Source organism: Pagrus pagrus, assembly GCF_965226575.1.
Source record: "Pagrus pagrus genome assembly, chromosome: 24".
Classification (NCBI taxonomy): Eukaryota; Metazoa; Chordata; class Actinopteri; order Spariformes; family Sparidae; genus Pagrus; species Pagrus pagrus.
The window spans coordinates 1,744,914-1,769,722 of record NC_140206.1 but is presented as its reverse complement, the minus strand read 5'-3'; the positions used below and the strand labels follow the sequence as shown (position 1 = coordinate 1,769,722).

The 24,809-nt window shown below is 42.8% G+C and overlaps 3 protein-coding genes across 3 annotated transcripts; all 3 read right to left on the bottom strand.

Annotated features, from left to right (window-relative positions):
• Positions 1 to 948: 948 nt before the first annotated feature.
• On the bottom strand, positions 949 to 3,343 carry LOC311253474 (tubulin alpha-1A chain-like). Its single transcript, XM_084347486.1, has 4 exons — positions 3,233 to 3,343; positions 2,691 to 2,913; positions 2,439 to 2,587; positions 949 to 2,358 (listed from the first exon to the last, which is right to left on the bottom strand). Exons 1-4 carry the CDS (start codon positions 3,233 to 3,235, stop codon positions 1,378 to 1,380), a joined length of 1,356 nt encoding a protein of 451 aa, XP_084203612.1. The 5' UTR covers positions 3,236 to 3,343; the 3' UTR covers positions 949 to 1,377.
• A 1,261-nt stretch (positions 3,344 to 4,604) lies between these two features.
• LOC311253475 (tubulin alpha-1D chain-like) lies at positions 4,605 to 6,361 on the bottom strand. Its single transcript, XM_084347487.1, has 4 exons — positions 6,344 to 6,361; positions 6,025 to 6,247; positions 5,800 to 5,948; positions 4,605 to 5,715 (listed from the first exon to the last, which is right to left on the bottom strand). Exons 1-4 carry the CDS (start codon positions 6,344 to 6,346, stop codon positions 4,735 to 4,737), a joined length of 1,356 nt encoding a protein of 451 aa, XP_084203613.1. The 5' UTR covers positions 6,347 to 6,361; the 3' UTR covers positions 4,605 to 4,734.
• A 2,331-nt stretch (positions 6,362 to 8,692) lies between these two features.
• On the bottom strand, positions 8,693 to 24,687 carry bin1b (bridging integrator 1b). The gene is made up of 14 exons (XM_084347495.1): positions 24,328 to 24,687; positions 16,691 to 16,771; positions 16,488 to 16,542; positions 15,998 to 16,092; positions 15,385 to 15,480; positions 15,040 to 15,147; positions 13,896 to 13,981; positions 13,724 to 13,799; positions 13,590 to 13,645; positions 13,451 to 13,495; positions 12,773 to 12,815; positions 10,687 to 10,740; positions 10,489 to 10,590; positions 8,693 to 9,942 (listed from the first exon to the last, which is right to left on the bottom strand). Exons 1-14 carry the CDS (start codon positions 24,406 to 24,408, stop codon positions 9,841 to 9,843), a joined length of 1,080 nt encoding a protein of 359 aa, XP_084203621.1. The 5' UTR covers positions 24,409 to 24,687; the 3' UTR covers positions 8,693 to 9,840.
• Between the last annotated feature and the right edge of the window lie 122 nt (positions 24,688 to 24,809).

Genomic DNA, 24,809 nt, shown 5'->3' with positions numbered 1-24,809 from the left:
TTAACAAAAATGATCAACAGAATGTGAAGAGTTTTGATGATGTCTTAAAGACATCTGTTTTTTATTACAGATAGCTACTGAAATGAACATCTAACCAGCTAGCTGAATAACAAATACCCAGACTTTTAAATTTGATTTCTAGTTTGCTTAAAACGGTGAGCCTTCAATGCAAATTCTAATGATGATAACCTGAAGCACAAACTAAAGCTAGGCTACTCTGGAGGTATCAGGTGAGGTCTTATTCGTTGCTTTATCATTTTTAATTGGGTTATATCAATTAACAGTGCATTTATTTTCAACAATTATTTGTAATAATACAAGGAGCAACATGGCTAGCAGTCCAAAAAGTGTCCTTTTTCTAATTAAAAATTACATAACTGAAACGTGTGTCACTTAATTTCAAGAATTACATAATACCCAGCAAAAATGATCGCTACAGGCTGTTTTATCTCAGTTTTACTGCACCTGAATTCACTTACAGTCCTGTGGGTGATCTCTCAACTTGAGAAGGAGAATGTACAGGAAGTCCCTGAACGCAGCATGACTCTCATGCATACAGCAACCACACATACACTAATTAAATATATATATAATTCACCACTAACTTGAGTCTACCCAATTAAAGTAATATAACAAGAGAAACTCAACATGTTCTCAAAAACACAGGGAAACATTTGACAATACATAAAATAAAGGAAAGATAAAACAGTGGTAGCGGATAATCATCTCTGAATTATTCATTAATAATGAGGACTGAACTCTGACACCTATTCCTAACACCATGAAATAATCCAGGCCTAATCCTTAGGTATTTCTGTTATGTCAGGCATTGCTGTAAGGAGGAATTAGTCTTAAATGTTCAGTGCTGGCATGAGTTAATAAAGCATGAGCTCTGCAGAGTGACTGAGAGCTGTGTTGTGTTATTACTGACAACAAAGCACACCAACGGAAACGTATCTCAGTTTATTGTTTCAGGACAAAGACACATAGGAAAGATGATATCTTGGGACTGAATTCCTCTTAATCTCTCTGGATAAGGACATGAATTTTGCAGATCGTTCAAGGTTTTACATTTCAGTAATCTGTCAAAAACAGCATATGATCGACATAGTTCCTAACTCCTTCTGCCTGGAGGAGAGGCATGAGAGCAGCAACATAAAAACCTTTCAGGAGAGACCCAAAGTGTTTCATGTCATCTCGATTTATACAATTTATCATGTGTCATCCCTCTCTTTGATGGCAACCTTTAGACAAAATCTAAAAAACAAAGGTATACATTTTCTCTTTAGACATGATCATACATCTAATCTTGTTTGATACTACTGAAGTCTAAAAAGAACCCAATTAGCACGATGCTCTGTTTTGTTTATTTCAAACTTAATATTCTTCGCCCTCTTCCTCTCCTTCATCGCCGATGGTGTCGGTTCCCACCTCTTCGTAATCCTTCTCCAGGGCAGCCATGTCCTCTCTGGCCTCTGAGAACTCTCCCTCCTCCATCCCCTCTCCCACGTACCAGTGGACGAAGGCCCTCTTGGCGTACATCAGGTCGAACTTGTGGTCGAGACGAGCCCAGGCCTCGGCGATGGCGGTGGTGTTGCTCAGCATGCACACGGCCCTCTGCACCTTGGCCAGGTCTCCTCCAGGAACCACTGTGGGAGGCTGGTAGTTGATGCCCACCTTGAAGCCTGTGGGACACCAGTCCACAAACTGGATGGTGCGCTTGGTTTTGATGGTGGCGATGGCGGAGTTGACATCTTTTGGCACCACATCACCACGGAATAACAGGCAGCAGGCCATGTATTTCCCATGGCGAGGGTCGCATTTCACCATCTGGTTGGCGGGCTCGAAGCAGGCGTTGGTGATCTCTGCTACTGACAGCTGCTCATGATAGGCCTTCTCTGCTGAGATAACGGGGGCGTAGGTGGCCAGAGGGAAGTGGATACGAGGGTAGGGCACCAGGTTGGTCTGGAACTCCGTCAGGTCCACGTTCAAGGCACCGTCAAAGCGCAGGGAGGCGGTGATGGAGGAGACAATCTGTCCAATCAGCCTGTTGAGGTTAGTGTAGGTGGGACGCTCGATGTCCAGGTTCCTGCGGCAGATGTCGTAGATGGCCTCGTTGTCGACCATGAAGGCGCAGTCGGAGTGCTCCAGGGTGGTGTGTGTGGTCAGGATGGAGTTGTAGGGCTCCACCACGGCCGTGGACACCTGAGGAGCTGGATAAATGGCAAACTCCAGCTTGGACTTTTTGCCGTAGTCGACAGAAAGACGCTCCATCAGCAGAGAGGTGAAGCCAGAGCCGGTTCCTCCACCGAAGGAGTGGAAGATGAGGAAACCTTGGAGGCCTGTGCACTGGTCAGCCTGCAGGAAAAACAGCAATCTTTACTCTGTGACCTAATATTGCCTGAGCGGAAATTTGAAGTAATTGCAGGCAAACTGACCAGCTTACGACTCCTGTCGAGAACAAGGTCGATAATCTCCTTGCCGATGGTGTAGTGACCGCGGGCGTAGTTGTTGGCGGCATCTTCCTTTCCAGTGATTAGCTGCTCAGGGTGAAAGAGCTGGCGGTAGGTTCCAGTACGGACCTCATCTGTAAACAGAAAAATTGACAGTATAAATTACACCTTCGCAAATGTAATGTAATGTAATTCAGGCTCAATCCAGCACTTTCTTATCCTGAAAACAGATCTTACCGATGACTGTTGGCTCCAAGTCCACAAAGACAGCTCTGGGGACATGTTTGCCGGCTCCAGTCTCACTGAAGAAGGTATTGAAGGAGTCGTCTCCTCCTCCAATGGTCTTGTCGCTGGGCATCTGACCGTCCGGCTGGATGCCGTGCTCCAGGCAGTAGAGCTCCCAGCATGCATTGCCTATCTGAGCTCCAGCTTGGCCAACGTGGACGGAGATACATTCACGCTGCAAGTACAAGTGGTTCAAATGTCAAGACCCCAATATTCAGCAATTTAAGGACTAGTTTCTTTGTCAGTCTCATTTAAAAAAACACCAATATTTATGGTACCTGACATAAAAGTCATCACATCATTCAACATTAGAACATTTTTAAGAAATTGTTGCAGGAACATTTTAAAAAGCCTCTTAAGCTATTACATTCAACACAGACCACTGAGTCGACGAGGCATATCGATATAAAAATGTCTTTCTGAGGGGTTCTTTGCATAACTCATGTAATGTCGCTCATGTGCCGAACTTAAACATAAAACGAAGATGTCCTCACCATGTTTTCGTTGCTCGAAGCAGTCCCTCGTTCACCTGAGATGAGTGGCTGGGGATGTTGTGTGAAGCATGACTACAGGAAGCCACTTTATAGAGCAGCAGCACTAGGCAACAGCCGGGCCTGTTGTGGTAACTGGAGGAGCTGGAGAAGCAAACACCATCGCCTTCGATGAAAGATGAGAAGGAGGGGCACAAAAAAGAAAATCAACTGGAATGCTCCCCTGCTCGGATCTAAGGAACAACGGCTGTTGTTATACAAATGAGTAACCACCAACAATAACCAGCGTGGCTGTGAAATATGACCCATAACTGTTCGCCCTCTCCTCCGATTTCACAGTCTGGATTTAAGGCATGTTGGTTTTTTACTTTACTTTCAAACTTGCTCACAGACATTCACACAGGCTGTTGTTGCTTGCTGCTGGAAGAAACTTATGACCTTTCATGTACCAGACACAAAAATAATATCATGCCACTGGAGCACTGTTCACATTAGAAATCATCCCTGTTAACATGGCACACTTGTAGCCTCCATTTTCTTATCTTGCAGCAGAGAGAAAACAGATACCTCCCCAGAGTGACCTGAATAGGCTTTTGTTACAGATAACCGATGCATCGCCACTGTGGTTGAGATTCATTTGCAATGCAAAGGAAGCCGGCTGCCAGAGAAAAACATTAGAGCACACTTCTCTCAAAGCCAGGTGACATCTGAGATCCATTTCCAGCAGATTACAAAGCATCGATGTATGTGATGAATATTACTACTGTTTTTTATCACCACAAAGAAAGAATTTAGGGTTAGGGTTACCTCTGTGGTTGTGCTGCATTGGCTGAATGCTTGCAATACTTAAATATACAGATTACCAGAAGAATTTGCCCCCAGCTTCTAAATGGGCGAGGTCGATCAGTTTGAATGTTTGAATGGAAAATGTACTGTTTTGATGTTTTAAAGCTTTTCGCTTCCTGACAAGAGACAAACTCAAAGGAAATCCAAGCAAGTGTCAAAACCATTATGTTTATATCAATGTACTCTTTTGTTTGAGGTCAAATAGCTCTGCAACTGAAGGTAACCCTAGAGACATAATGACAAAACTGCTTGGCATCTGCCAGAACACGTTCCTGTTTAGTTTCCCTAGTTACTCTTTCTCAGGCCTTATTTGCTCTCGGCTGTCAGCTAATCTGGAGCCGCTCGTCCAAAGAGATGTGTGTGCATTGCACTCTCATTGCTGGAGTGCACACAGAGCTTGTTAGGGAAACAAATCATCAGCACACAATAGGAGGTGGTGGCTGCAGCATTCCTGCAAGCCCCTCTCATTGTTAGACGACAGAATGTATGTGCTTTTCAGACAGATTTCAGTACAAATAAAACAGACAAATGCATCACAGCTTTACTTTATTTTCAATGAAGTATTGTTGTTTTGAAGTGTAAAATCAATACATAATAACACAATGATACAATTCCAGCACAGTTGTGCAAATATACATCTAAGATCTTGTGTTAAGTTCTTAGTACTCCCCTTCCTCTTCCTCTCCTTCGTCACCGACGCTGTCGGTTCCCACCTCTTCGTAATCCTTCTCCAGGGCAGCCATGTCCTCTCTGGCCTCTGAGAACTCTCCCTCCTCCATCCCCTCTCCCACGTACCAGTGGACGAAGGCCCTCTTGGCGTACATCAGGTCGAACTTGTGGTCGAGACGAGCCCAGGCCTCGGCGATGGCGGTGGTGTTGCTCAGCATGCACACGGCCCTCTGCACCTTGGCCAGGTCTCCTCCAGGAACCACTGTGGGAGGCTGGTAGTTGATGCCCACCTTGAAGCCTGTGGGACACCAGTCCACAAACTGGATGGTACGCTTGGTTTTGATGGTGGCGATGGCAGAGTTCACCTCCTTAGGGACCACATCGCCACGGTACAGGAGGCAGCAGGCCATGTACTTGCCATGACGAGGATCACATTTCACCATCTGATTGGCGGGCTCGAAGCAGGCGTTGGTGATCTCTGCTACTGATAGCTGCTCATGATAGGCCTTCTCTGCGGAGATAACGGGGGCGTAGGTGGCCAGAGGGAAGTGGATACGAGGGTAGGGCACCAGGTTGGTCTGGAACTCCGTCAGGTCCACGTTCAAGGCACCGTCGAAGCGCAGGGAGGCGGTAATGGAGGAGACAATCTGTCCAATCAGCCTGTTGAGGTTAGTGTAGGTGGGACGCTCGATATCCAGGTTCCTGCGGCAGATGTCGTAGATGGCCTCGTTGTCGACCATGAAAGCGCAGTCGGAGTGCTCCAGGGTGGTGTGGGTGGTCAGGATGGAGTTGTAGGGCTCCACCACGGCTGTGGACACCTGGGGAGCTGGGTACACAGCAAACTCCAGCTTGGACTTTTTGCCGTAGTCCACAGAAAGACGCTCCATCAGCAGAGAGGTGAAGCCAGAGCCGGTTCCTCCACCGAAGGAGTGGAAGATGAGGAAACCTTGGAGGCCTGTGCACTGGTCAGCCTGCAGGAAAATAAAACAACAAAATTCCCTCAATACATTATTATACTTTTAACTACAATGTAAAGATTTTGCAGGCAAACTCACCAGTTTACGAATCCTGTCAAGAACAACGTCAATGAGCTCCTTCCCGATGGTGTAGTGACCGCGGGCGTAGTTGTTGGCGGCATCTTCCTTTCCAGTGATCAGCTGCTCAGGATGGAAGAGCTGGCGGTAGGTTCCTGTACGGACCTCATCTGTGAACAGAAAACACTAAGTTTCCAATCAGCTGTCACTACAGTACAAATTTGCATCAGAAAACAATGATTGTACCGATGACAGTTGGCTCCAAGTCCACAAAGACAGCTCTGGGGACATGTTTGCCAGCTCCAGTTTCAGTGAAGAAGGTGTTGAAGGAGTCGTCTCCTCCGCCTATGGTTTTGTCGCTGGGCATCTGACCGTCCGGCTGGATGCCGTGCTCCAGGCAGTAGAGCTCCCAGCATGCATTGCCCATTTGGACACCTGCCTGACCGACATGGACGGAGAGGCATTCGCGCTGTTGGAGCGCAAAAAATAGAGGTGAAGTTAGTAAGGGTTGAGATGCCATTTGGGATTAAATGTGTCTAAAAAGCCTGAAACTGCAGAATCTTACCATGATTGAAAGTTCCTGCTGCTGACGTTGAAGATCTGCAGGGGAAGTCTGATCTCTGTCTGTCTGTTAAGACTCCTCCAGCACTTATAGTTCCTCCACACTCTATGGTAACAAGCTGTGTTTGCAATAAACAAGGAGTTAACTGAGCTTAGCAGAGGGGGAAAAAGTCAATAATTCAGCTGTGGAAAACATTATGCAAACATGCTCCACCACACATCAATAACCCTTCTTCCTGCACCGAGATAATGTATAACCATGATGCCCACATGTGTTTTGTTGGAGTAGTACTCTGAGATTAATGAACTCAAGGCTCTGCGGGGGGCTGAGATCTCCATGGAGATCTACGAGAGTCAGTAAAGGAGCCACAGTGAAATCCAAAAATATACCTTTGTCTGGTCATCTGGAGGGGTTAGGTTGAGGAGAGCTGCAAGTAAAACCAAGCCTTTAAGATGAATTCAGTCTCACTTGGCAGGACTCAAAACATAGGCCTACTGTAAAAAAGTTATCACATTATAACAATATAAATATTCCATTGTTAAAACAAGAAAAGTTAGTTTTATCGTGATAAGCCTGTATGCCATAATAACATGAACATTTCTTGATATAACATTAAAAATATCTTGTTATAACAATAACATTTTCATGTTTTAACGTGAGGTGATCAATGTTTCTTTTTTTGGTGTGTTGACTGATATGATCTTTTAAATATTAGTGGGTAACCTGAACAAGCTGATTGCTCTAAAAACCAAACTTAAATAGATCCACAATAGCACATGTAGTACAGGGTATTCTTCATGATCGGGCCTGTTTCCTCACTGCTGTTTGATCCATTGTCGGAGCAGAGGAACCCCCCTCTCCTCTGCCCTCTCCACGAGGCCCGGCTCGGCTACTCTGTGTGTTTTCCACATGATTGGTTGTACTGTTGTTATAGAAACATCGAAGGTCACACTGCTGCTGCTGGCATGAAGCCTGGGATGTCAGCAGTAATGTAGATTTACAGAACAACACGGCCTGAAGCTCGGCTGACCGGCAGTTTGTCAGCAGGGTTTGGTTTGATTGATTATTGATAAATACATTAATAAACAAAGCAGGCTCAGGATAACTTGGTTATGTAACATGAAGGATATTAAAACTGGGTCACATCAAACACAGTTTATTTTTTTGATTGTTTCCTAAAAGTTTGACGACTTGAAGCTGAGAAGAAATGCTATATTCTCACATTAACAACAATCTCCTGCAGCCAGAGATTCTTTGATCCATCATTTTGGTTTCCTGACTAACACAGGCTTTTAGCTTACATCGTACAGGTTTTACGGATATGAAGCATTTTGCAATTATTTATGAAATAACATGACAGTAAGCAAAAAATACAGAGCAATACAGGCATTGGATGAGTTGCAGATAGAACACCTTGCACTCTGCTCATAAAAACTGGAATATTTCTAAAACAAAAATATGTACAAGGTTCAAACAACTCAAGAAGTGTTAAGAGATATTTTGTTTAAGTTTCTACAGTCAGAATTGTTTTGGATCAATATGTTCAGTGTGTGTAATATAAAGTACAATTTGAAAATGTGTAGCTTAGGTTGCAGAGATTTCAGGGATGTGAAGCATTTGAAGATACTCCAAGAAATTACATCTCAATAAGTAAAAATGCCAATGTAGGAACATGGTGGACCACCTCTATTGCACCAGTCATGCAGGGCTGAGAAACTGAGTCCTGACCTCAGCACCACCTGGTGTTGTACAGAGGAAAAACATCAGTTAAAAGAAATACAAGAACATATTAGTGTGGAATGAGTGGTTACATTATTGATAATACTTCATCATTAGTAATGTCTTCTTTAATGAAGTTCACAAACACAAAGCAGGGGATTTTTTAAAATTTTACTTTGAAAGGGCTTGTTATTATATGTACATTCTTTTTTGGTTTTTAAGTACAAATCAAGTAGTAGTCATTAATGGGTTAATACAGGCAAGATATACATATACTTTGTGAAGGTTTGTAGCATTTCCAAAAGACATTGGCTTCGCAATGAATTTAGATTTAGATTGGTGAATAATTGTAATTAATATCTTGAGACAATTTTGGACAATTTTCCCCAACAACATGTTTATCAGTGTCATTTAAAATAAAAGTTGAGTGGCCTTAGCCAATGAAATATGTAATTTTAATACAGTAAACCGTTACTGTGGAAAGAATAGAGATCATCATCCGAAAGACTGAATGTTAAATTTTGAATTTGAAAATGAGACATCCTTCAATATTAAGTTACATGTCACTCTCACTCAACAGATTCAAGATAAAGTGCAGAAACATATAAAGAAATAACACACTGACACGGTACATGTTGTTTCATTCATCTTTAATGATGCTGATTTGATCCAACAGATGGTGTATTAGTTACCACTTGTTCATTAATTCCACACAATGTAAAAATACATTTTGCACGAGTCAGAAAAAGGTTTGCATTTTAAATATTTGAGCCTCAGTCTCTCATTTAGCTGCTTGCATCACAGTTATGGACTCAAAGTCTGGAAGGAATAAAACACTCCCAGTGTTCCTTTACTAGTGGTAAATAGTTATAAATAGTGGTAACTTAAGTAGATGAAGGAAAAAGAAAATCAGCAGATGAGTTCGATGATAAAGTTTTGCATTTCAGCCATCAATGAAAAGATGATTCAAAATCGAAATAAAACCGTATGTGCATTAGAAAATGTAAGCCACACATCAAGTCATGTCCTCAAAATGGCCGATAAAATAATTGAAAAACTACTGTTCCCTTTGATAATCCTACAAGCCCAAGAAACTGTAAAAGATTTTGAAACATACTGTTTTTATCCGTGGTGTTCTCCAGGGCTCTACTCTAGGACACCTGATTTTTCAGACACATTTCATAGAGCGATCCCACCTGGTGTCACAGTGTTTGTTGTGTTACAAAGTAAATGATGATACAATCAAATGCTTCATGCAAGGAACTGTGAAGAGTTCTCAAAACATAACATTCTCAAAAGCCGTTGACAGTACACAACATAAAATATTTTGACATTCATACAGTACGTCCATTACTTCTTTCTCCTTTTTAGATATTACCAACACATTTTTCTGTGTTTCGTTTGAGTTCAGCAAAACTATAAATAATTCAGGAATAAGAAATCAAACAAAAACAAATTAATGAGTTTAATTTTGGGTGTACATTTGGGATGAATTTGCATCATTAGTGATGATGCACATAGTGAGTCGGGGTAAATTGTACCCATTATCATCTTTTAACTCTCATTCAATCTGGTTTGTGTAAATGTGTTCATGAGTTCTACTAACTAGCACCTTCTTCAGCCGCACAAATAATTCATTTGGTATCACAGCCATGGAGATTGTAATACATTTTGGTGTGTAAATAGACATCTAGAGATGATTTGACCATGTCTTTAACAGATAAAGATATCTGAGGAGTCTGGGGCACAGGAGGAGGGCAGAATCTTCATGTGCAGGAACCTCAAACCTTCTGAGTAAAGTTCTCAGGGAAAACACCTTTGACTGAAATATCTTTGTTCTGCAACCAGTGAGTCTCCTGCACGCCCAAGAGCCAGCCATCGTCCTGCAGAAAGACAGGATACAAATTAAGTTATATTGCTAAACTGTTTGCATTTCTTCACAAAAAGAGAAACTATCTAGCAGAGATGGGGACTCAAGTTTGTGACTTGGATTCAAAGAGTTGACTTGACTGAAGAGTTAGATGAACAATCTTTATCATGTATCAAAATAAAAGATGCCCAATCAACCACATAAAACTGGATCAACCACATAAAAGAGGATCAATAGCATGAAACTGGATCAAGCACATAAAACTGGATCAATCACATACAACTGGATCAATAATACAAAATGGCATCAACCACATAACACAAGGTCCTAACAAAAGAAACGCATTGTCTGTGGTATCAAAACAAAGGATGCCGGATCAAAGGCATTAAACTAAACTGGATCAATCACATAAAACCTAAAATTTTGGTTTGGAAACAGAAGAAAGAGGACAATAAATTTCACAATCTCTACGATTCGCCTGAAGAACAGCTTGTGGATGTGAACAAGATAAACCACAATCCAACTCATCCATAAGTGAAAGAAAATGTATGTTAATGACCTGTTCGTCTGGGTTGTCAAAGGCCAAAGCAAGCACGATATCTCCCATCTTCAGTTCCAGCTCATCACCGTCAGTGGCAGCGTAATCATGTATCACTTTTACCTGCAGTAAAAATACAGATTTATTATTAAGAACCAGTGTGCTTTAATAACAGTGCTGTTCAAAAGTGAATGGGGGATAAGCGCAAGGCCGTCTAACCTTGTAGATGAAACCTGGAGGGAGATCGCCATCCGCACCATTGGTCACCGCACTCTGTACAAAAAAATGAGCACAAAAGAACCTGGCGTATTAATTGAAGGAGTCAAAAAAAGGTTAATGTAGTTGGCGGGATGGGCATCAAAGAAGGTTTGAAAGAAAATAACGGTTCAAAGTAGGACAAGAAAGAAGAAAAGGGAAGAGGAGAGATTTTTGTGGCTTTCCTTGACTTCCAGGCTTTAACCCGTGATCTTTTCCCCTGCCTCCCGAACCATCTGACCCTACCTGGTCTTCTCCATAATCACCCCAGCCACCCTGTTCCTCTTGGGCGCCGTCGTCGTCCCAGTTGGGCTCAGTGTACGACTGAGCGGCGTAAGCTCCGTCGTCGGTCCAGCTCTCCTGACCCTGAGCTGTTTCTGTATCGTCCCAGCTGGGCTGGGTGTAGCTCTGGGTGTTGCTTTCTTCATTATCCCAGCCGCCTTGAGCCTCCTCTGGGTATTGTTCTTCATCTTGTTGGGGTTCCTGCTCTGCGGGGGTTTGTTCTTGCTACAAAAGGTGAAGGGTTGTGGAGCATTGTGGCGGGTTTGAAAGCAAGAGGAAAGATAGGTGGAAGGATGGGAGGAAGATGTAGGAAGTAGAGGCCAGGAGGAGGTTGGTAGGATAAAGGTCATGACCGTGGTATCATAAAGCCAAGGGAAGGAGGTTTGGATGAAAAAACGTGGAGTTGGAGAGTTATTCCATGTCAATAGGCCATTAATATGGACAAATACAAAAAGGAAGAGGAGTTGTTGGCAAACTAGTATCTATCATCCTCTGCTCTGCTGTACATGATCATTATAGAAAATAAAAGTATGGGAGCACATTTGTCCGTGAAGATCAGAGGAACCCACGCTTACCCATGAGTCCCATGATGGCGCCTTCCTCGAGGCAGTAAGAGACAAGAAAACCAGTGAGGTGAACGTTTTCAAGAACACTTCATCCTGACAAAACCTGAGAATTTTGCAGCTTTTTCTTGAAACTCGATTTAAATAATTATTAAAACTGTAGCAGATTAATTTCTGTCAATAAACACGCACATGTGAAGCACTCAAAGGGACACGTGGTGTTGTAGTGAACATACATTTTATCAATGACCAGCATGTCAAGCAACACAAACATTTGCATGCAACACAGAGCTGAACAGGCATGCAGGTACAAAACCATGCAATGGATTTCTTTAAGTTTGAATAAGCAAAGATTCGGGCAATACTCCCTGATATCACACAACCACAGGCGACAGAGATGGTGTTTACATGCAGTTAATAATAGTGAAAATCAAACTGTACCTGTCATTTTTTGGACAGAAATTATCGTACTGATTTAAATCTTTGGTTTAGTGAGAGGGTCACTTCAATCAGGGTGAGAGCGAATAGAAAAAATGGGTTTTTTAAAACTGCATGTAGAGAAAATCTTCAGCCCTTCAGCTCTCAGAAACTCTGCTGACCTTTGGCCTCAACAAACCAAACCCACCTTGGACGCTGGAAATGTGACGGGCTGTAAAACCTCCACATCCCAATCCAGCAGGTTCACCCCTGACCAGGGCTCAGACTGCTTCATACACACATGTACATACACACACACTCAGGTTAGGAGGGTTTACCATCTACCTTACTATCACTATTTAGCTATAAAAGTGACTTGGGGGTTGCGGTTCGATACTCGATACACCCAGTCTCAGTCACAACAGTAGCACAGTCTGACCTGCTCTGTGGGCGGCGGTGTGGCGGGCTCTGTGTCAGCGTCAGGCACGTCGACATGCTGCTGTCTCAGGTCCGGAGACGGCGTCAGTCGGGGCGGAGGCCGACTGGGAGGAGGACCGGGCTTCTGCACCACCAGGCGGGTTGAATCAAAACCACACAACACACGTGCACGCATGCAAGAAGCAGTGAGGGAGATAGAAACGTGTTAGTACGCACAAAGACAGGATGCATTTTGGTCCTCTGGGTGCTTTAATGTCTTCAGATGTTTGTCAAACGTATTCTCATGTTGTAAATTCAAACATCCAGGGACAGATTCTGTTGTTTCACTGTTGTTTGGTGGTTGCTTTTACCTTTGGTGGTGAGCTTGCTGATTCACTGTGGTTGGCCTCCTCACTGAGAGAAGGAGAAGGTAGGAGAGAGGAAATGAGCCAAAATATGAAGAATATGGATATGAGAAAGAAAATAGACAAAGAGGGAGAAAGAAGGAACTCATCACACATGCAGTTCTCAGCTTCATCCACACGAGGGCGACAAAAACCTTTAAAAAAACCACCTGCTGTCTCTGAACAGGTTAACCTTCAGTCAAACATGGCAGGCGTCAGATATCCAGAACAGCACGTGCACATGACGACATGTACTGAATGTTATTGTCAGTATCAGCAGACAGGAAGTGTCACACAAGAGTTAGACGGGTCACAGGTTTAAATCCCAGAGCTAGAAGCTGCCCTTCAACTCCTACCGGATACCTGTCAGTAGACGATGCTTTATTCTCGAGCTTAAGATCATGCAATTTGTTTAACTTGTTCCAGCAGCTGGATGGAGTTATAAATGCTTAAAGTGAGTCTTAATAACTCGACACTGAAGGCTTCTCGCTCTTCTATCGACTGACTTCGGTCAGTCTTTCGTCTGATTTTCGTCTCGGCCCTGTTCAGTTTCCAGGTCAGGTTAGTACTGTAGTTTAACTTCACAAGCACTGAGCTGACTTTATGGATGAAACATGCTCGGCCTCCGTGTGCAGCACGTTTTACCTCTTGGCACCGTCTCCTGTCTTTGCCGCTGCAGTGCCGCCTTTTCTGCAGTAGGGGGCGTCGTAAGGGACATTACTGTCATTTCTTCGACATATGGTTAAATAAAGTGTGTGACCGAAACTCTGTTCTGTTCACTTACTTCAGCTCGCGCTGCTCCTCCAGTTTGGTCATGATGTCGTTCAGGTTTTGGCTGAGCTGAGGAGACACGCAGAACCCTCGTCAATACAGCCGATCAGATCGATCAGTCAATAACACACGGACGGGTTGACTCACCTTGCCCATTTCCCTGTGGAACTTCTCCTGTTGACCCGCCAGACTCTGGAATGAGTGCACGTAGATGCCAACACGACTGCACACACACACACACACACACACACACACTTGTAAACATGTGGATCGAGTCGTCGTCAAAGATTTTGTAGAAGAAGAAAATAAAGTGTCTCACTTCTCCCACAAAGATGGAAGCTCGTCTTGTAACTCCACGTTCAGCTCCTCGAAAATCTTCTGAGCTCGGCCCAGGTCCTCCTCGGCCTGCACACACACACACACACACACACAGATTAATAACATATCTTTACTGTGTGTCCGTGATACAAATCATTGGAGAAAGACACGAGCACACGTCCATGCAGACGAACACACAGGGTTTAATAACTACAGGCATGTGAATGCTGTGAGCATTCAAATGACAGAATTTGTCTTAAAGTAAATAAAAGCTTGTGTCTGTCTAATCTACTGATAACTGTGACATCAGAACAACGTAAACACTAGTTTGGGCCGGGGGTTGAATCACAGCGAGGCTCTCTGCACACCATCAGCAGCGGGTGAAACGAGAAGTGAAGAGTATCACATCAGAAATTTTATGGAAACCGCAAAATGAAAAAACTCACAGAGAAACGGCGGCAGACAGGATTAAAAACCTCCATCTAAAGTCTGGAGGAGCGCAGTCAGACGACGCTCGTGTATGCAGGGATTGCTCCGTGAAAGGGAAGGCTACAATCAGAAACTTTATATATTCTGCTAAAATCTGAAGAAAAACGGAAATACAGAAATAGTTATGAGCCTGAGACTCTTGTACGCCTTCACCTGGCGAGCCGTGTAGCAGGAGGTCTGCAGGACTTAAGTGATTTGTGATATCTTTCCAGAACGTAACACTCGATTCACTCTGATCATGTGTAGAGAGCCTCGGGAGGAGCAGGCTGACAGATCTGGGGTGAGGAGGAGGGGAGTCAGTGATGAACCAGAGCGTCACCTGGTTGAAGGAGAGGTTAGTCTGAGCCACCTGGTGGGCTGATATCAAACCCTGAGCCCAGCTGGGAGCCGCCATCTCCAACAGGGCTGCTGGCTAACCACACACACCATGCAGGAGAGAGGAGGAAGCAAACGAGGACAATTCAAGACAGACGCAAACATGTTCATGAGCATTTAGTGACGAGGAGAATCCGTTTTCATTAATATCACAAGAGTTCATCAGCAAACAACACGTTACAAAGTGACACAGTCCATGCAGTGAACAACTGTAGTCCTTTAAACGTCAGTATGAGCAGCCCGACATGCTCAAACACACACACACACACACACCCGGTTACCTTGGCGACCTTGGCCTCGTCCTTCTTCTTGCCTTTCTGTAAGGAGGCGAAGTGGTGCCTGGCGCTGTCGAAGTCCACCATCTTCCTGTCGCGCTTCGCTATACGAGCCTGCAGCAGAGACGTTTTATTTTGAAACAGAACAAAACATGTTGCACTTCCTCTTCACACAGAAGACTCTTATAGTCTTTGATAAAAGACTTTAATGTGTCTCCTGGCGTCCACAGTGTCACATACGACGTGTTACATATCTCTGGAGAGCTTACTCATATTTTTGCCCACGATAGCGATGTGCTAACGAGAGCTCTGGTGGGTTCGTATCTCTTTGCAGTTAAATGTGATACGCACCTTGATGTCAGGAAACTGAGCCAGGTACGTGTCCAAGGAGCTCAGAGATTTGTCGGCGATGCTCTGGTGGTAGTCTAACCACAGAGTGTCTGTGTCCTGAAACACACAACACATTAAATCACATTCATGTATGAGATAACTAAACATCTTGACTTTTACTCACAGACGACTTTGGACTTCTCTTCACGACTCGCTAAACGAGCTGATGCTCGACGTCTACACATCTGCTCTAACACTGATCACTACCTCCTCTACTGCAGAGCTGCCGTCTGCTTTTACCTCCAAGTTATTGTCCATCTCCTTCTCTATCATCTCCTTCAGGAGGGAAGGAGGGAGGCGGCAGTTAAGAAGAAGAAAGTGTGTTAGAGGGAAGAAAGAAGGAGAAGACAGCAGAGAGAAAGATCGAGTGACGCTAACGTGCTGGACTTTGATTATTTTGGTCGATTTCATTTACGTCTCCTTTTATGAAAATATCACATTCAAGATGCACAAATCCAGATTCATTTCTTCGACACCAGCTGAGGTCTGAAGTCTCACTGTCACAGTTTTGTCGAGTTGTCGGCAAGAAGAAAGAAGATGAAGTGAACTGTGGTGCTGCAGTTTCCCGCCTCACCTCGGCCAGCGTGTCCATCTCCTCTTTACCAAACCAGTCGGGCTCGTACATGTCGGCCAGGCAGTCCTGCAGCCGCCGAGACGCATCGTGCATCGCTGAGTCCGGAGAGAAAGACACAGCATTACATTCACCAGCGAAACAACTCGACCTGAGGATTAAAATCTAATAACACGTTAATAAAACAGCAGCTTAAATTATATTAAGATGCATCTCATCTAATAAAATCATCTACGATTAAACAAATAATACTTTTAGTACATCTTCCTGATACTTTCATCAGGACTTTTTAAACAGTGAAGTCTTTTACTAAAGTACAGAGGGTATTATTAAATTAATAATTAGGTTATTTATTTAGTTTTTTTGGCAGTTTCAGTCCTCCATTAATAAAAAAAAACTAAATTCATATAAAAGTGAAAACATGAAGTCACTGTGATGAATTATATGAATATAATATAATATATATAATAAATAACGCTGAACAAACACTCACTCTTCACTGCCGTCAGATAAGCTTTCAGGTCCTTCTGCAGTTTGGTGCCTTCAGTCTGAGAAACACGAGACGACAGTGAAGCGACAGGACGACAGAAAACAGGACAAACAGAAGAAAAGCGCTGAAAACTGAGGAGAGACGGACGGAGATGAAGTATTGATCAGATGTTAGAGTCAGATCTGCTGTGAAGAAACGTTTCTGACCATCTGCTTGTTGAAGTTGGACACCATCTCCTCGAAGGCAACGTCTCTGGTCTCGTCTGCTTTACCGAGCTTCTGCATGACCTGCAGAGGAGACGACAGGAGGACGTGATCGACCAGTCAATCAATCGATCGGTCGGTCAATCAATACAAATACACTTTTTATCTCATATTTACGACTTTTTATCTAAATTTACGACTTTTTATCTCATATTTACGACTTTTTATCTCATATTTGTGACTTTTTAACTCATATTTACGACTTTTTATCTCATATTTGTTACTTTTTAACTCATATTTACAACTTTTATCTCATATTTGTGACTTTTTAACTCATATTTACGACTTTTTATCTCATATTTACAACTTTTATCTCATATTTGTGACTTTTTAACTCATATTTACGACTTTTTATCTCATATTTGTGACTTTTTATCTCATATTTACAACTTTTATCTCATATTTGTGACTTTTTAACAGGTGATGATGATGATGATGATGACGAGCGATCAGAGAAAGGAGAGGAATCAACACGTTTGTTTTGTTGTTAGTCCGACAAGGTCGCAGCTAATCTGATCTGACAGAGCAGAGACGAGCCTCCACCTCCTCCACCACCTGCTGCTGCTTTAATCCTGTGACGGAGACACTAACCTCCATCAACACCACGACGGGGACTTCCCCACCGCGCACACACACACACACACACACACACACACACACACACACCTGCTCAGTCTGTTTATAGCTCGAGGAAACACTTCAGACCTTCAGTTCACATCCTACTGAGGGAAAACTACAACATGAGATAAAGTACTTGAAATATTTGAAGTAGTTCAGCAGTGAAACGTGTGATATCTGACCCTGTGACATCATCACATGTTAATACTGGTGTTGCAGCAGCAGCTGGACTTTTCTCTGATTGTTTGTTTGATCACATATTAACACAAATATTTAAATAAAACCACGTGACAAGTTCAGAGCTGAACGTTCAGGAGCTGCTTTAATCTTTAATGATTTTATGTAAAAACATCATCTGAACAGTGAGATGATGAAGCTGTCTGGTAAATGTAGGAGAGTGATAATAAAACTGATAAATCAACAACATGAACTTCAGTAAATCTACGACCACATAATAATATTTCTTGCAAAAAGTTGTGGTTTAAGTATTGTTTCACATACATATATCTACACACACACACACACACACACACACACACACACACACACACACACACACACACACTCCTTATTGAGAAGCCATCGATGCTTCAAAACATGTAATAACATTCAGCATTTGTTTGTATCTCAAATTTGGACTTTATTTAATAATTTTGACTTTATATTTCATGATTGTGTTATTGATTGTAACTAGTATTGTATTCAGCTGTTTCTCCTTATATAATAGATAATTACCTACTTACTACTAAGAACTGTGCTGATCAGAACTCTGTACGTGGACCGCAATCGATATTCATTGAGTTCGGGCAGGACACTGAAACTCTGCTGCAGGTCAGATCATTAAATCAGTTTGATCAGTACGTGTTAAAGTCTGGATCTATATTATTTCTCCTCGACAGCCTCCTGTGTGTCACACAAACGTCTCACGGTGCGTTCAGGCAACTCCTGTAAAGTCTGGAAAGATCAGCGTCACTTATACTGAAAACTCAAGTATAATGGAACATAACTGTGTGTGTGTGTGTCGGTGTTCAATTTCAACCCCCAAAAATACACCAACACACACACACACACACACACACACACACCCATGCACGCACGCACGTACGTGCACATGCAGGCGGTTTGTGGGATATTAAGAGTGATGGGGGGCAGGAGGGCTATAGATAGACAAACACACACACACACACACACACACACACACACACACACACACGAGCCCCGCCCACAGCAGTGAAGCATGCTGGGAGTCCGGGGAGGGAGGGAGAGACAGGTGTGCCGGCCAAGCAGGGCGACTTCGAGGTTTGCTAAGTTTGGATTCAAATTACTGATCATAGAGAGTGGAAAGTAACTAAGTACATTTACTCAAGTACTCTACTTACGTACAGTTTTGAGGTACTTGTACTTTACTTGAGTTTTTCCATTTTCTGCTACTTTACACTTCCACTCCACATTTTAGAGACAAATGTTGTACTTTTTACTCCACTACACTTATTTGATGACTTTAGTTACTAGTTACTCTACAGATTACATGCTGCATCAGAGCCACAGCAGTGTACTTTTTAAATCACTTTATTACTGATGAGTATTTTGGAGGTGGTGGGGGGTGGACACCTCTGGGTGCAGGCAGGTGGAGGTCAGGGTCGCGGGGTCCTGCACCACCCCAGGTCTCCGGCTGCTCTTTAAAGGGCACCACGTCCCCCCTCCCCCACCCTCTGTCACCAACTCATCCGGATTCCTCTGAGGGGAATTTTCCCAGCATGCTCTGCAGCACAGCTGACTGGCTCATGAGTGGGTGACATTACATCACTATGACAACCACGGTGGCACCAGGAGGCCGGGGATTATTGAGCCAGCAAATTATCAGTAATGTGATCAAATATGGCCGCACTGACCCGGTCAGGTACTGTACTGGAGTACATGTTTCAGGTAGTGTACTGGAGTACATGTTTCAGGTACTGTACTGGAGTACATGTTTCAGGTACTGTACTGGAGTACATGTTTCAGGTACTGTACCTTTTCAAAACAGGCTCGTTACTTTAGTTTGATGCATTTGAGGTGAATTATGGACAAAGACGAAACAAAGACGTAAAAGACGTGAACAGACAGAGAGGGAGGCTGATGGGGAGAAAAGGCGTGTTAGTGTCTCGTATCTGCAGAGAGTTTCTTATTTTCTCTCTTTGTTGCTGCTCGGGACGCTTTACCAACCCAACATGTGGCTGTTTGACGTCCTGGGAATGAGACTCAACAGTCAACTATCTTTGTGGTGCGTTCAGGAACAGCTGGGACAAATCCTACTGACTCTACCTTTAACTTTAATAGTCTTTGAGTTATATTAATATGACGTGAGCTTCAGTTAGCTTTGACCACAAATGTCCTTCAGAGGGAGACTTCTTACTCTGATACTCTGAGTACATGTCAGAGCCTGTACTCGATTACTTTTACTGGAGTAAAGAATGTTTGTACTTCTGCCACCTCTGTAGTTGGATATAGTTTAAACTACAATTACACATAAGTACCTCATAACTAAAGGCTCCTAGATGAAGCGGAGTAGAAGTATCCAGTAACGTTACCGGCTCAGTTCACCATCGAGTCGTTCTTTTTGAACGTCTCTTGATTCACGAGCGGAAGTGAATTACAGCCGGGTTATAACTTCGTATTAAACTCATTAGTTCTTCCTGCACACACCCTCTGAGCTGAAGAACGGGTGAGGCATGCTTCAGCGTCGGCTTGCTGGAAGTCTCTGAGCTAGAAGCTACGAGACGTGTGTGAGGCGGCGTGCCAGCAGACGGACAGCTGAAGCCGACGCTCCCCTCCTCCACCTCAGCCGGCCTTCGCAGGGAAGATGATACTCTGACCTTCCTCTTTACTCCCAGCAGCACTCCTGGGCTCAGCACACCGCCTCGACGTCTGTCACAGCAGCGTCCACGTTCGACTGGAGAGTTACAGTCTTACTATTCTAACATATAACATACTATAATATTTGTTGTTCAAGATCTCCACTGACTCAACAAACTACATCAACAAACTCTCTTTGTTTTCATGACTGAATGACTTTACTTTGTTTATATGTGGCGGACCCTGCCACCTGTGTAGCTTCAAACAGTGTTCTGGGACCTTATTTTCCTCTGAGAACAGCTTGTTTATGTAGCGTTTGTATTATTACCTCAGTAGTATTGTAAATATTAAAATTCTCAGTTTGATTTTCTTCTACAACACTACACAGTGCTCCTTTAAAGATATATTAATAAACACGATGGTCATGAATAAAGACGGTCAATGAAGGTTTTCTACCTGAAAGTTGTTGTAAACAAACGGACGTCAAATCCTAATAAAATTATACATGATTTACTTTTGGTACTTTAAGTATGCTGGCTAACACCTATGCTGTTAGCTGGAGCTCAGGGCGGATGGATACTCTGTTGTTTGTCAAGAAGTAGTTCCAGCACATCATGCAACTCCCCTAAAGTGCACATTACATTCTGTTTGTAAATGTTTCATATAAATCAGTGAACGTTAGAGGCTAACAGTTTCCCCTGCTTCCAGTCTTCATGCTAAGCTAGGCTAATCACCCCCTGACTCAACACGCAGACATGAGAGTGATATCAAACATCTCATCCAACTTTTAGAAAGAAAGCAAATCATCATTTTTTCCGATAATGTTGCACAATTCCTCCAACCAAACCTCATTCTGATTTTTGCCAATTTTAGAAAACACAACGTTAAGATCTAAATTAATGATGGCTAACGGTTTCCCCCTGCTTCCAGTCTTCATGCTAAGCTAGGCTAATAACCTCCCGACTCAACACTCAGACGATTTTAGAAAACACAACTTTAACATCTAAACTACAGACAAAAATGACTTATATAGAAGGAAACTGTCGGACTGAACAGTTTGTCCACAGATAAAACAATCCTGCACATCATGTGAATTTATAAACTTAAGATGTGTTTTGTCTTCTTGAGCCAGGCTAGCTGTTTCCCTCCGCTTCCAGTCTTGATGCTAAGCTAGGCTAATCACCTCCTGACTCCACACACAGACATGAGATTGATATCCAACATCTCATCCAACTTTCAGACAGAAAGCAAATCATCACATTTCCCCATAATGTTGCACAATTCCTCCAACCAAACCTCACTCTGTTTTCTGACGATTTTAGAAAACACAACTTTAAGATGTAAATTACAAATAAAAATGACTTTTGAAGGAGGAAACTGTCGGACTGAACTGTTTAAATATGTGCAGCTGCCGCGAGGAATGAGAGGTTAGAGTTACAGCCAACAGCCATGAGTCGTTTTCAGGCTTCAAACAGGAAACGACTAGAAAGATCTGGAAGCGGAAGCACAAACAAAGCGAGCCAAGTAAGTGGTTAAAATATGAAATGTGTCCGTCTGACTGACTGACTGACTGACTGACAGCACTCCTGGTCTGGCCCTGAGGTGATTAGAGGGTAAGACCTCAGTAGGCTTAAGCAACAAGAGTGATTAGGACAGACAATAATAACTCAGAGACAGAGAGCTGAACACAGACCGTTGATCAGGTTTCATTCACACTCTTTCACAGCTCCTCGCTCGCTCAACTCTTCAATATATGTTTTCATTTTCACTCCAGAGTTAACGGCTAGTGTGCAAACAAACGTCTAACTTTCAAAATGATACAGCAGCAGCTGATGACGCGTGATGTTTCTGTTAGTTGCAATGAATTAAATGAATCTTTGGATGTGAAATGTGCTTTTGAAATGATGCATTTTGATGGCTTCTAGAGCTTCTTCTTCTTCTTGTGCTATTGTCGTAGTATTCAAAGCAGAAAAACAGCTAATGATGTATCGTTCCTTTGCTGCTGAGCTTTTATTTTGAAAGTCTAAGTCTACTACTTATTCCTTGAAAGCAGGACTTTAATTTGAAGCCGGCAACTCGGATGGATTTAAAGACTTCTTCTTGTAATAATGTTGAAAGTCGTAGGAAAAGCAGTGAAGCAGGACCCTGAATGCACCATCACAACTGATTTTAATACTTCCACATGTAAAGTATGTGAAAATACAAACTATTTCCTGTCTCAGAAAGACTACTGCCCCTTAATTTACCCTTAAACACCAAAAACCTTTGTATTTAATCCCAACTGTACCACATACATTTGAAAAAAACTAATATTTATAGATTTACAAAACCCCTCACTTTAAATTTAAGGTGTAAAAAAAAACATTAACCCTTAAAATTTGCCAAATACTCTGAAAAGCGCCCACTAAAATGTTTCCAGGTTGACCAGAAGTAGGTTGGATTTAAGGATTGCAACAAAAAGGGAGTATTGAGGAGGTTCTCACATGTGCTGAACCTGCCTTAGAAACTTCATGTTTTTAAGTTTCCTTCAGTATCACAGCGATCCAGTGATAGTTGTCTGTACATCCATGAGCACGCTGCTAACAGGAAGTGCTAACAGCTGATTCTGCAGAGTTTAAATAAAGTTAGAGTTTTTCTGTTGTTGTTTTTTTAGTTGTTTTTACATTTTAAATCAAGTCTCCATCTACTTCAGTTGTTTAGCAGAACGCTGTTTTACTGTGAAGCTCCAGAAATGTTTTGTGGAAACTTCGCCTGACTTTCATCAACACATCAACTGTTCCTTTAAATTACCTTCAATTTACCTTTTACTGATAACTAAGGTACTTTTAAGGGGTTTTCTGCAGTGTTTACAGTTTTTAAGGTGTTTAACCGTAACTCATCCATTCACTTAAGAAACAGAGCAGTATGGCTCCTGTGGATTTAAGGGGTTTCGACCCCTTAAACCTCCTTTAATCCACACAGAAAAGCCCTTTAATATGTTAAATTCCTTAAATAACCCAAAATCTGGTGTTAATCTCAACTAACAACACAGAAACCTCTGGATTTGTGCATTAATTTAAACATCTAAACCGTGCTTTTCATAATATTTGGACATTCTGAGGATTAATGCTTTTTACTGTGTTAAATAACCCCTTAAAATGGTGATTGACTTACAAATTTTGACATATTTTGCAACTATACCAAAGAAAAAGATCTAAATGAAGGTTTTCCGTGTGTTTTAAGAGGTGAAGAAACAAGAAACTGAACCTTCAACATGCTACAAGCTACGAGAATGGACGGTTTGGTACATTTTAAGGGGATTTAAACTCTTAAAAAACCCTTAAACCCTGCAGAAACTCATTCAAAGGGTAAATGGACGGGCTTTAAGGGATTTGGTGTCACAGTGACACATGAGGGGTTCGTCCGCACAGTTTCAGGATGATTTTACCTCTTAAAACTTAATATTATTGTTTTTTATTTTTATATTAATGATTATTCTGCAAAGTATTCTGCTAAAACTAAGCAGAAAGCCCCTTAATAATACTTTTAAATAATCTGTTTTAAGGGGAAGGTCGTGTGCCTCCAACTGTCACCAAATCCCTTACATTTACCCTCTGAATGAGTTTTCTGCAGGGTTTAAGGGTTTTTAAGAGTTTAAATCTCCTTAAAATGTACCAAATAACATGAAACCGTCCATTCAGGCAGCTTGCAGCTCGTTGAAGGTTGACTTTCTTGTTTCTTTACCCTTAAAACACACGAAAAACCTTCATTAAGGTCATTTCCTTTGGTATGGCGGCAAAAAATGTCCAAATTTGTAAGTTAATCACCATTTTTAAGGGGTTAATAAGCCCTTAAAGAACCCTTAACAGTGCAGTGAACCAGTGAAGTGCAGACACAGTGTGGTTTGTTAAATGTCACAGGGTTGACCCCACATTGGAAGTTAAAGCAACCCCTTAAAAACCCCTTAAATCTATCATGGCACCCTGATATCTCACATCCACCTGATCAAGGCATTAAAACCCCTTAGTTAAGTGATTTCTCTTTCTTTAATGAGCGGTGTCTGAAGGTAAGAAGTTGAGGTTTTAGGTTTCACAGTGACAGGAGGACACAGTGTCCCGCTGCCATGCCAGCTGAGTGGAGACTCGTACCTTCTCCTGCGCTCTGGTGAGCCTCTTCTGGACGTTGATGGCCAGTTTCCCGGCGGTGACCCCTTTCCCTGGCTCGGCCATGTCGCGCGGTGTGTGCGGGTGTCAGGACCAGCGAGGAAGAGGAGGACTGACTGGGGGAGAAGAGGAGGAAGAAGGAGACCCGACCGACGGCTGCGCGTAACTCTAATCCCGTTGACAGCTTCTTAAAGGCGCAATGCGTAATTTAATCCGGTTTGTGTGCGTAAAAACCAAAAACCAACAAAAAGCAAACGGAGTTCTGAACGGAGCGCAGAGGGACGGAGTCAGAACGCGTCCTGCTCTCCTCTCACTGTTAATTGATGCAGACTGGAGCTCGATATGGAGACATATTAGGTTTCCTCCTCACTCATCCTCTTAAAGGCGCAGCAGGGTGTTATTATTAGCCGACATCTGTTGCATACATGCGCTGCTGTCTTTACGCACGGCCTTATTTAAGCGTTTCC

What these genes read in the sequence shown, in the direction of transcription:
- LOC311253474 (XM_084347486.1), bottom strand. An exon ending in CTTGGAGCCAACAGTCATCG is followed by an intron (nt 2,588 to 2,690) that starts GTAAGATCTGTT and finishes TTCTGTTTACAG; the next exon opens with ATGAGGTCCGTACTGGAACC. An exon ending in TCGACAGGAGTCGTAAGCTG is followed by an intron (nt 2,359 to 2,438) that starts GTCAGTTTGCCT and finishes TTTTTCCTGCAG; the next exon opens with GCTGACCAGTGCACAGGCCT.
- LOC311253475 (XM_084347487.1), bottom strand. An exon ending in CTTGGAGCCAACTGTCATCG is followed by an intron (nt 5,949 to 6,024) that starts GTACAATCATTG and finishes TTCTGTTCACAG; the next exon opens with ATGAGGTCCGTACAGGAACC. An exon ending in TTGACAGGATTCGTAAACTG is followed by an intron (nt 5,716 to 5,799) that starts GTGAGTTTGCCT and finishes ATTTTCCTGCAG; the next exon opens with GCTGACCAGTGCACAGGCCT.
- bin1b (XM_084347495.1), bottom strand. Translation starts at nt 24,408, where the DNA reads ATGGCCGAGCCAGGGAAAGGGGTCACCGCCGGGAAACTGGCCATCAAC. An exon ending in TCACCAGAGCGCAGGAGAAG is followed by an intron (nt 16,772 to 24,327) that starts GTACGAGTCTCC and finishes TCTCCTCTGCAG; the next exon opens with GTCATGCAGAAGCTCGGTAA. An exon ending in CTCAGTTTCCTGACATCAAG is followed by an intron (nt 15,148 to 15,384) that starts GTGCGTATCACA and finishes TCTCTGCTGCAG; the next exon opens with GCTCGTATAGCGAAGCGCGA.